This window comes from Charadrius vociferus, unplaced genomic scaffold, assembly GCF_000708025.1.
Source record: "Charadrius vociferus isolate BGI_N301 unplaced genomic scaffold, ASM70802v2 scaffold43, whole genome shotgun sequence".
NCBI classification, from domain to species: domain Eukaryota; kingdom Metazoa; phylum Chordata; class Aves; order Charadriiformes; family Charadriidae; genus Charadrius; species Charadrius vociferus.
The window spans coordinates 5,380,911-5,393,470 of NW_009648043.1; the positions used below are offsets into that span (position 1 = coordinate 5,380,911).

At 39.7% G+C, this 12,560-nt stretch overlaps 1 protein-coding gene across 1 annotated transcript in view; it reads left to right on the forward strand.

The window, feature by feature from the left end:
* Positions 1-12,560, forward strand: part of CADPS2 (Ca++-dependent secretion activator 2) — a 346,061-nt gene that overhangs the window by 94,741 nt on the left and 238,760 nt on the right. The window contains exon 3 of the mRNA XM_009883694.1: positions 207-320. Within this exon, the coding sequence (XP_009881996.1) occupies positions 207-320 (114 nt within the window). The remainder of the gene's footprint in view (positions 1-206; positions 321-12,560) is intronic.

Consider the following 12,560-nt stretch of genomic DNA (forward strand, 5'->3'; position numbering starts at 1 on the left):
AGGTTTGGTTGCATGCTGAGCACATGCATGACTTGCTGCAGCAACCTGGCTTGCCCCGCTGGGACTCACTAGGGAGCCAGGTGGCCAGGGAACCTTTGCCTTTTCTCCCCTGTTCACAGCTTCCAGGTGTTGCATATTTTTACTTCGAGGCTAATTGCATTTATTATTGTTCACTCCCCTCTCCTTTTTTTTTTTTTCTTGCATAGCTCAATAAGCAGCAGCTACAGATACTGAGGGAACGTTTCCAGGCCTTTTTGAATGGGGAGACGCAAATCGTAGCAGATGAAGCATTTTGCAATGCTGTGCGAAGTTACTATGAGGTAAGTTACGTTCTTTGTTTTCTGTATGGCTTAAAAAATTCATAGGATCTCTTTTAATGCAGATGCAAGGAAATTTAAGTTTCAAAGGCTGTGAACTTCCAAACGTTCTAGAAACAGCTTCCTCCTACTCCAGCTTTCCTGGAGTTGAAATCCACTGCCTGGGCATAAGAGATAAACTGAACTGGAAAATATCCACCCTTTTTGAAGAAGGAAAAGAAACCAAGAAAAGACAAAACAAAAATCCCCTGGTGCTAAAAATCTTTCTGGCACCATTTGATACAACCAGGCACTGCTATCTTTATCTCCATATGTCTAAGTTACCTCTTTTAATCAGCGCTTCAGTTGTAAGTTACCATCTTGAGAAATACGTGTTCTGATTTTTAGTTACTGTACAGAGTTTTTTAGAGAGGAACCTCCTTTTCCCTTCTTTCTACGCAGCTGGGCCGACTCTCACCTTCTGCTGTGACCTCCCAGGCACCTTCAGTGCTTACAGCCATCAGTGTAGATCTTTAGATGTGGTTTTAATTGCCTAAGGCACTACCACCATCGCTGATGGTCTCGGCCTTGGCCAGCTGTGGGTCCATCTTGGAGCTGGCTGGCATTGGCCCTATGGGACATGGAGGAGGCTGGGAGACCCCTGTAGCCCCCTCTCCCCTACCAAAATCTTGCCACACAAACCCAATGCAAATATAGAAGTTGTTAGAAAGTAATCCTTTTTTTCTGTGTAATGGATGAAGAAGCCAACACTGGGAGGAAGGACGGTTTGGAAGACGGCGCAGTGCAAGGCTGAGCTAGTTAGCTGCCCAGCAGTAGGTTTCAGAGGAGTGGGATGTCTCAAGATGCTGAACGTGGCGTGGAAGTGAAAAGGACATAATGTTTCTGGTTCTTTCAGCAAGCTGTGTAAGAAGCTTGGTGTGTTAGAGGGAGTAGCCTGCCCTTTGGAAAGGATGTGACAGTGAATAAAAAGTATTTTAAAATAAATGCCTAAATAGTAACTGTCCTGTTAAGATTTATTCTGTGTCTCTTGTTAATGAGATTTTTTTGGACACATCAAGAACTATGTTTTTCGGCTTATCTGCTGATGCAGTGAAGGGCTGTGCTTAATAATCTAAGATAGGCCTATAAAATGGAAGACTCAAATTCTCCAGCTATTTTCAGCCATTCGCTGCTTTGAATTAAGTGCACAAATGTTCTAGCTGTCCTGTTTCACACAGGATTCCAAAGATTGTAGCATCACTGTCAAGGCTATAATGACACCATGGGCTGGTGGGATCTTCATCCTGTGTTAATATATTGTGAGCTCATGTACCAGCTGTAATTTGGTTCCTTAGTGGGTTTTTTTTTGTTTATTCCACCCCCCCAATTCCGTTTTCCTTTCTTTCCAGAGATTTCCTTCCAGACTTGCACAACCTTTTCCAGTTGTGCAGCTTGAGTCAGCATTTGCTAGTCATCTTTAATTGATTTTCAGGATTATGGTAGATAGTTACCAGTATGCAATATTATATTTAATGAACTTTGCCATGGTGGAATCCAGCTGGAGACTTAGTTCAAACTACTGCTCCTCCTCCATGAATTTTAATCAAATTTTATGCATCTTACCACGTATTCTCATGTCATCGCTTATATGTCTCTTATGCCTTTTTCATTTGCTTCATTACCCATTTGTTGAAAATATTAATATCTATTACTTCTTTGTGTGTTGAGTTGCTGCTGCGCTCTGGTACTTTCTCATCTCCGTCTTCCACATACGATCAGCACATCTCCTGTTGGATGATGTTAGTAGTTTGAATTATGGACATCTTGCTTCTTTCTGTCATGCAGCATCTCATAAGCTTCAGTGTTAATTTCCTTATATGTTAGTTGCTGAGCTACAGTTCAATTTTATCTGACATGGGAGGAAACAAATACGTGGTCTGCACAGTAATTATTTCACTCTGAAAATGATTAATTTGCCTTTAATCCTGTGCAGTAGTCATGGTTTGAGACTTATTACAATATTGCTTGCAAAGCCAGGCTATTCTCATTACTGTAGTTGATTTTCCAAACCCAACTCTTTAACTTTGAATGTGAAAGAGAAGGTTTGGTTTGGGCATGTGACATAAATCCTGTATCACTAGTTGCAGGTGTTTTGAGTCACTAAATCTGTCTTTAGTTACTGGGTTTGATCAGAATTTGCCTCTTAAGAATCTAAAAGTTCCTAGGATTGAGGAATTTATTATAGCTTAGTCTTTGATTTACTTTTCTAGAAATATTTGCTGAAAGAGTAATTTATTTACTAAATAAATAACTAAATTTCAGCATCAATTTCACTGTTGTAAGAGAGTCATGCTCCTGTGTCAGGACTACTTGGGAAGATTTACAGTCATCAATGCTGTTGCCTTATCCTTCAGCATTATGTCTTTTCCAGTGCTGCTGTGGTTTTTAAGACTTTCTATTAATATTCTGGCATTGTTTTTCATTTATCTTAAAAATCTAATAGGAAGACAATTCACAGGAAAAGTTGCATAAACTCTTTAACTCTCCAGAAATGGTTATTTTTGTGTCCTGCATAATTTCCCCCTGGCATCCCACCGCACTTCCTGAAAGTCTCACTGAAATTTAGCATGATTCATTTTTGTATACATATAATTAAGATTGTCTTGAGGAATTATTTCCTCTTCCATCCCAGTTTTAGAGAAGGTATGGAAATATTTACAGTTCTCTTCCTGTAGTCATTCTCTCAGAATTCACACAGGATTTTTTTTTTTTGTGGAAAATTCCGTTACAGACATTGAGCCGGATTCTAATCGGTAGAACATCAGATGTTGGTGATGCTTTTTGGATAAAGAGAAAAATTCAATCATATGGCAATTTATAATGAGTAATTATATTGGACACACTGCTAAGTGTAAAATTAAGTGAGGAAGTGACTTATGAAATAAGATCTGTCTTTGCATATTTCAACCTAGTTTTTAAAAAGTTATCAGTAAAATAGTAGATAATCTTTCATTCATCAATTATTGCATACTCTTTCAAGAAGATTGGAAAATGCTTTTCTGCACAGCCCAAAGAGGTTCATCACCTTTTATATATGTACCTTCTGTATCTACTTTATATGTATGTACCTTGGGCTAAACTCACACTGCTAATTCTTTAGTCCTGAGTGTATGTAGTCTTAGATATGAGCAAAATGTGTGCAAAGAACTGTAACGAATGTTTGAAATACTGTCAAAACTTTTTCAATATTGTAATGATTGCAGGTTCTCAGGTTTTCGACTCTGCTTAAAGCATTGTGCAGCTGCAAGAAATTTTATGTACTGGTGTTTTTCTTGCTGCTTCATTTTAAATATGGGGTTCTAAGCCATAATTACTGCATGCTGCTTAAATCTGAATGTTAAATGCAGGATCTATAGCAGTTAGCACTATGAGGGGTTTTCAGAATTTAAAATCAGACTTGGTTCGATTGTAGCAGTTTGCCTGTGATACAGAGATTATGTTTAGCTTAGTTTCTATTTAAATTCAGGTGTTGCAGTCCTTGGCAAATTAAATTGTTGTCTGCCACAACCAGGCAATAGGAAGAAACTGAGGTATGGCCAATAGCAAAAACTGATGCGGCAGGAGATTCATCTACAAATCTACCAATAGATCAGCACTGCCTGTCTGTGGGGAGGGTTTAGGAGGGTTTAAGAAACAGTGAACTAGAAGTAGAAAACAACCAAAATCAACAATAAGAAAGACCAGTAGTCCCATGGCATAGAGTCACATGGTGATTGGGTTGGAAGGGACCTTAAAGATGATGTAGTCCAACCCACTTGCCACGAGCAGGGACATCTTCACTAGATCAGGTTGCTCAAAGCACCATCCAGCCTGACTTTGAACACTTCCAATGATGGGGCATCCACAACTTCTCTGGACGACCTGTTCCGGTGCTAGGTCATCGTAAAAGGCAAAGGTAGCCAACCCCAGCCTCGGGCATATTCAAAGTGGTTAATATTGGGCTGTTAAGGAATTTGAAAGTTTTACAGAGACTGAGAATGGAAGAAAATCATGTGTAAAAATAATCCCATGAACATCTGCCAGTGTAGATATACCTGTGATAATATCACTGTTTCTCTGATCTGATTAAAGCTATGTGAGCGTTTACAGGCATCCTGAAAATGTTTTCCTTCCCTTAGTGCAGAGCAGTTGTTTGGCCCATAGTGGGAGCACACGCTAGTGTGACAAAAACACTAATTATTTCTTGCACTTGTCCTTAGAAAAGGATGAATTGTGTTCATTGGATCTTTTTTATATGAAGACATTCTGATGTTGGATTAGTCTGAAAAAGTTGAGGTAAAGGAGGGAGTGAAACAATGATGCTATTTCTGCCTGTAATTATAGAAAACTTGGTTTGGAGGTGTTTTGCACATATGTCAAAGGGCAAAAGGATCTTGCTGATGACATTGTGGAAAGGAACTAGCTTTTTGCACTAAGTGGTATTTTGGTTGCTTTTATGGCTTGATTTTTAATATGAGCTACTTCAGGTACACGATTTTTATTCAAGGCAACAAAAGGCATAGTTGATCCTGATAAATATTTCAGGGATGAAGATGACCCCTGAAGGAACTAAAAAGCATTCATTAGAATCAAAACATAGTACACACAAAATAAATAGTAATTAAATGTTGGAACGTTCTGGTTCGATATTATCGAGGCAAAATAACGGAATCAGTAGATTAATGTAATGTATTTAAATAAATGTTTAGGATAATAATTGTAGAAGCTAACTGCATTTCAGGGCATAAATTCACTGGTTTGTGCTTTCGTTGTTTTTCTTGAAAGTCCTAATTGGCATACATATGTATTGAAGAATATGGACTCTTTGCTCTGTTCAGGTCCTCTTCAGAAACTGGAATACTGGGCCAACTTGGGATTTATTGTGATACAGTCTCTTTGGAGAAGCTGTTTCAACAGGATGTTTTCTTACATTAGCTTTAGGATAATCTTATGTTTTGCCTTGTGAGGGAGCCTTTCAACAACAAATACACTTATAGTTGTACTTACCAGCACTTACACAGTTAGTTTCCCTCCAGTTGCTTGAAAATGTTGACAAACTTGAAGTCAGTGTAATGTTGCATGGGGGCTGTTATTTTAGACATCTGTCTTCCGCCAGTTCATTGAAAAGCTTCATAAAAACGATTTTAGGCCACCTCCAAGAACGAGGTGTAACAAGGGTTTATCATTTAGGTTATCCATTTCATTGAAGAAGCTCTAATGCTGTCAACATTTTGGTTCAGCCACCACAATTTGGCGAGTAATGGAGATTGTCTCAGTGTTAGCAGTCTAATTATTTTCCTCAAAGAAGTGAGGGGGAGATAAGATACAACAAATTAAAATGTGCTTTACATGATCTAGACCTCTTCTATGCTAAGGAGAGATCTGATGGAGAGGAATTGCAGGCTTTGCTACGCACAGCTTTCTCTTGAGAGAGCGTTGCTTTATTGCTCTTGAGTGGAAAGTGTGTCAGTGCTGAAACCCTCTCGTCTCTTGGTTTACAAATAGCTACATGTAACTATATTCTTTGCGTTTTCGAAGGCTGGAAAATCCCGTTTTCACTTCCACCTGCATGGTGTCGGAGAAGCAAAGCATTTTGGTGTACATCTGTGCAGAACATAATTGCTGGCTGTTGAAACTGTCTGTCCAATCTTTTTGGACACTGGTATTTGTGGATGATCATTGTTAATTTGACTGAGGATGTCATTCATACAGTTTCCGTACTAGCTTTACAGATGTAATTACAACAGACCTGTATTTCAGACTTCTAAATGAGGTAGGTAGGTGGCAGATGGAGTTTAATGCATTAATTGTACCAATCCTTATCTTTGCAAGTCGTGTGTGCTGATAAAAGAGAGGAAAAAATGGCCTACTGAATTTAGATTTTAAAAAAAATCTCCATAATGGCATCCTTTTTGTTCATTTTGTTACCACTGTTGTTCCAGGCCAATAAGGAATGCCTTGTCGGTCTGACGCTACACTGCAGAAGTAGTGTTGGGTAGTGAGGAATGTCTCTGCTGTAATAAGCATTATTTGACATTATTTACTTGTTTATTAGGTAAATTCTGAATGTCTGTTAATCTGAACAAACCAATTAGAAAACCAGGAATGGCTCAAATTGTTACCTAACAGTGAATTTGGTCTGTGTTGTTTAATTATTTTTCTCCTAATCCTAGTGCTGTTTTACTTCATCTCGAAGGACAGTAGAACTTTTCTGGACATTGGTTTTGCACAGTTAACAGTATGTTGCACTGAGACATGGACTATATACACTTTTGTTGATGCTGTCTTCGGGGCAGCTCAAAACAGTGCAGTGTTTTTCAGCTAGCCTGATACTAATAGGAAATGTGACAGTTTAACATCAGTCCTGCAGAAGTCTTGCAGGAGACACTAAAATTTTACTTTTTTTTAAAATTTGGAAATAATTATTTGGAAGGATTTCTTTTACTAGATGATGAAAGGATGGCAACTCTGGATCTTTTCAAGTTATCCTTCCTGCTGCCTTTCCGGGTCTCAGCACAAAGCTGACCTTAAGGGCCTTTGGAAGTGGAAATAACACTGCAAAATATTTCATTAGAAGGGTTATGTTGAGGCCAATGGATTTTCCTTTGTGCCTTTATATTGTGATGTCTGTGTGTTCCAGTCAGCAGTATCTCAGGGACTCTCCAAACTAATGGAGAGCAAGAGGACACTTTTTTTCCCTCCTTTCAGCAGTCAAACGGATATTCAGCCCAAGCTCTGACTTGCTGCCTTTCTCCATGACCAGTGGGAGACATGTAGTTTCACGTTAATAGTACACTTGAAGTATCTGAATACAAGATAAGTGAAAGTCTCCACAAGATACCTACGGACTCTGTTTGAGCCGAAGTTAGTTCAACCAGGTTCTCTCTCTCCTGACTCTGTAGGCACTGGGATTTTCTCGCATAATTTCTTTAGGCTTCAAGTTCTGATTAGAGATCCACTGTAGAACGTTGCCATGTTTTTCTAGTTAATTATTCCACTGAACTGCAAGCAACTAATAGCTACAAGATTTCTTGATCTTAAAAACAAAACAAACAAACAAACAAAACCCCAAATCCAAGCCACCAAGCAAACAAATAGCAAAGGAGAAAACCTCCTATTTTATGTACCATTAGATTGAATTTCTAGGGCTGATATTTACTCTGGGTATTATTTCATTTACTCTTAGATTTCTAGATGGTGGGATAAGTGACTTTTGTTTGCATATTTTGATTGAACATCTCTGTTACCATTTTACTTTGTGATAGAAAGCTTTACCTGTCAAATCCTTAGAGATGTGTGACTTGTCAAAATCTTTTAAACTTTAAAGTAATGTCTTGGAAAAGTGGCATTTTATTCTTAATGGTGAATTGATAATCTCTGAGTAAACCAAGCTAGAGAGAACATGGCAGTAAGGGATAAAAAAGGTCAGCAAATAGATAGCTGAAGTCCAGAAGTCAGTAAATGAGAAGTGAGATTCTAAATTCTCGCTGATCCTCTCTCAACCCCATTTCATTTCTGTTCTATTGCTAATTTCAGAAGATGACAAATTCTTATATCCTGAGAATTGTGAAGGCAGATCACAGACAGTGGGGATGTAAATATTTTCTTAGTGATTGTTTTCAGGTTTTGATTGATCTGCATTTCCCACCATAGGGTTTTGTTAGAAAAGGCAAATTGGAAAACGAGAGTCTTCTCAAGCTTTTATTTTCTGAAGTAAGCTTTATGATGCCGTAGAGATGGCTTTTTCTATTTCATGTTGCCTTAAAAAGGTTTTATTCCTCACAGAGCAAGAAAGAGGTTTCTTCAAAGTTAAATCCAGGCATAATGTTGCTATCCACCCAAGATCCTCCAAAAGAAACAACATTATCTTAAACAGAGCATACCAAAACAAATAGATTACCCAGTCTGTTCCAGTCAGTAAATGCCTGCTTTGGGCACCGCTAGTGAACAGTAACTACCTCATTAAGGAAACTGTTCTTTCCACTTGGCCTTGCCATCAAACCATTTCCCCTGATTTCCTAGTTCAGTTTTTCTTGTTAACTTAAGCTCATTGCTTAGCTTGCTGTTTTTTAAATGTAAATTGCACAATCTCTTCTTTTATTGTATTACCCTTTGTATAAATGGGTCTGTCTTGTGCCTCCTTAGCAAAACAAAAATGCTGAGCAAATTGCATATTCTTAATCTGTAGTAAATAATTTGATATCAGGCATTTGTTACGGTCCCTCTTTGCACCTTTCACTTTTCTTATTTCTAAATCAGGGTTCCAGGAACAGCCCCAAATCCTTGTGCGGTTCTGATACTTTGTACTGCGTTATGTCTTACTTCGTAATTCCTCTCACCCAGCAAGGTGACGGTCATTACAGAAGCGAGTGCTCAGCAGGGATATGAATTTTAAGGCTGATGTAAAAAAGGATGGATTCACGAGCGACTGTACCAGGACAGGAAATACTGTGGGCCTCAGAGCTATGTCTGCAGGTGTTTTGAGCAGGTGTCTAGGGCAGCTGTGCACAGAGCCAGCCTGCCTGTAATACCTCGGTTAGCTAGTGCAGAACGGGCTTCTGTCTGTCTGCTTGCCAGCACGTTGTCATGGAGGTGTCCTCCGGCGTTCAGAGCCCAGTCCCACACAGCATGCCTGCTTGCACAGTTGGCAGTGACTGGCAAGATGATTAAAGACAGTGCTGCTGTCTAGTTTTGTGGGATTTTTGTGTTGTTTTTTTTCCTTCTGAAATGAAATAGTCAAAAGATGCAGCTCTACATCTGTATTTATGGTCCTAGACAGATCTGTATTCACGTGGTCCTCTGTGCGTATGATTTCTCTGGGCATCTTTCTGTTTCTTCATCTTTTCAGCAGTGATGGCAAAATAAGTGTTAAGATGCTCACCTGTGGCATGCTACTAGGCCAGCGCTTCCCAGCTAAAAAACTGCAGCGGGGTGTTTGGGACTTGTGAGCATTACATACCTTTCAGTGTTTTCCCTCAGTTTGGAATGTCAGCATGCTGGTTCACAGCCCAGCATGAGAAAATAAATAATCTCCCAGGGGTGAAACTATGATGTTTTTGTTACATTTAAGTTTTCTGTTCTCGATGTACCTTTCCTGAATCTAGGAAAGGTTTTCCTCCGAGAGCAGCAGGCATCCTTTGTTTGTATGTGTTTGTATCTCTGCAGTTTCACTATGATAAATATGCACCATGAATAATGTGTTGTTCTGCTCATCGTATGCAGATACTACTGCAGCAGAGCCTTCCAAGTCTAAGAGTAAGAAGTATTTTAATGAGAGATCAGATTTTATTTTCAATGAAATCCGACATTTTCTCAGACCTTTCTTCCTGACCAGCATAAAATTAGCCATGAATATATACTTTGCTCCCTGTTTTGAGTTTATTCACTTGCAGGTCTTCTATAATCTTCCTCTGAACGTTAACATTAAAAGGAGTATGCCTTTGTCAGTTTCTGTATGGAATTACAGCTTGTTTGTTTGGTCTTTTTTAGTTCCTCTCCTTGGTTTGTTTATGTGCAGTCTAGAATGCTGTGGTAGAAATCTGTGGATAAATTACAGGAGTCAGTATCGTAGTACTGTACCTTGTCTGTTTTACTGGTTGTCTTGGAATGCAATTTGGTTTTTAATGTCTTCAAGAGTACTTCCTCTATAAGTAGTTAAATTATATGGAAGCAAAATGAAACAAAGCAAATCAAATTGTCTAGTTCTGTACTGTTTTTCTTGCACTGTCGTAATGAGCTGTGGCACATGCAATGTGATCAGTAGTATTGAAATGCCAATGTCAGACCCCTTTGGTTTTACTCTCTTTTTGCACCTTCCTCAAGGGCAGTAATGCAGCAGTTTCTTCTTTGAGATAGATCTGCAAATTAGAAAATATCCTTTATTTATGCCATTAATTAAGAAGTAATTTTGTAATTTTAAAATCTAACCCTTTGTAATGGAAAGCAAGTTTCCTTTTTACTTGGCTTTTGAGCTCAACAAACATAGTGGAAAACTATGAAAAAAAAATAGCCAGCCAGATCTTAACGTGATTTTTAAAAAAGGCAATGGACAATTACAAATTTCCTAAACTTAATAACATCCAAGCATCAATATCGTTTCAGATCAAAGTCCAAGGAATTCAGTACCCTTTCTCAGATATTACCAGATCAAAGGAGGTGTCTGATGAAAACCTGGGCAGGGGAGACCCATGTGATGATTTCCATGATTTCCTGATTCCAGTCATCAGGGCTCAGAGATATCCTTCACTTGGCCATCTTTCCATCACTGGTAGCAGCATAAGGCAATTAAGACAACCGTATCCTGGGCTACATCAAAAGAAATGTGGCCAGTAGGTTGAGGGGAGGTGATTCTGCCCCTCTACTCTGCTCTCATGAGACCCCACCTGGAGTACTGCTTTCAGCTCTGGGGCTCCCAACATAAGAAGGACATGGACCTGTTGGAGAGGGTCCAGAAGAGGGCCACGAAGGTGGTCAGAGGGCTGGAGCACCTCTCCTATGCGGAAAGGCTGAGACAGTTGGGGTTGTTCATCCTGGAGAAGAGAAGGCTCTGGGGACACCTTATAGCAGCTTTCCAGTACCTAAAGGCAGCCTACAGGAAAGATGGGGAGAGACTCTTCATCAGGGAGTATAGCGATAGGACGGGGGGTAATGGTTTTAAACTGAAAGAGGGTAGATTTAGACTAGATGTTAGGAAGAAATTCTTTTTTGTGGGGATGGTAAGGCACTGGAACAGGCTGCCCAGAGAAGTTGTTGAGGTCCCATCCCTGGAGGTGTTCAAGGCCAGGCTGGATGGCGTTTTGAGCAACCTGCTCTAGTGGAAGTTTTCCATGCCCATGGCAGGGGGGTTGGAACTAGATGTTCTTTAAGGTCCCTTCCAACTCTAACCATTCTACGAATCTATGAATTAACTAGTTCTTCAATTTTTTCTTTCAACAACAGGAAGAGCTTGTTATTACTGTGTTCGTATTCTGTGCAGGCAGTCTTCTGTTTCTGGAAAATGAGACTTGCATCAATTGCTAAAATGTTTCCTTTTCTCTTTTCTTGGGTTTCTCAGAAGTTTGTTTTGGGGGATAGGAAGGAGGAATATGGGTGAAATTTTAGAAGCCCTGTAGTCTTGGCTCCAGAAACAATTCATTTCCTTGTCCTTACTGTCGTGGAGCTGGTTTTAGTTGCTATCCGTCACATTCTTTGTCTGCTTATGTTGGAAGAGAATGATGGACTGTCAGAAGTGATCTTGAAATACAAACTTTTTTCTTCTGGACAGTGGCATCCTGTCCTAACTACTATACAAATGTTCAATTATGAAAAGACCAAGCAGGCTGGTCCTTAGGGCCCCAGTAACTGATGTAATTTGTGTAGCTTGAGAAAAAAGTTCTTTTGAAATACAGGTTCTGATCTGAGGCTTGCAGCAGTAATTGGTGATTAATTGTAGGTAATCCCTGTTGCCATTTTCCAACGCTCAGCCTTCTGACTGTGCTTCAGACATGCAGGAAATACAATTGGGAAAATTAAACAAGGAAACAAAAAGAAGTGATGCTTTCTGTTTAGCTCCCTCTGTTTCACTGCATGCTTTGAGTTGATGGGTCTTCTGTGCCTTGCTCCGGGCAAGGGACCCAGTGGGGAATAATAGTGAGCGTGTGTCTCAAAGTGTGCTGGGAATCCACAGCTCCACCACAGCTGTGCAGCTCACCGTGATGCTTTTAGCTCTGTTTCCCTCTTGGACTATTGAGCACATCCATAAAGGCTCACTGGGAAGTAAGCTAAAGCTTTCATCTTTCAGCATGAAAAAGATTTACCAAAAAATCCAACTAGCGGTGAGTACTGCTTCAGAAAGTTAGTCTCTGCTGCCGATGAATTGATGAAGAAGTAAAAGGTAAAGAGCGTCCTTCCTCCCTACTTGGGTTCTTCTTTGAGCATGTGAATCACTTTTAACTTCATTTTTCCTTCACTTCAGAGAAGGGTCAAAAAGGATGGACAGTTTTCCTATCTTTATGTTTACATTTCCATGAACATAACTTTGAAATTAAAGATGAACTTGAGACAAATATCTGTACCTAAACAGAAATACACTCCTTTTGCACCCTGGGTGTGACATGCAGTGTTAACCACACCAGCCGCTCTACCCCTTCTTCGTGTTAGTCATGTTCAGCTTACTCTGCAGCTCAGTTGGCATTGTGGTGCTTCTCCCCCCCCCCCCCCCCCCCCCTTTTTTTCCCCCTTCTTCTC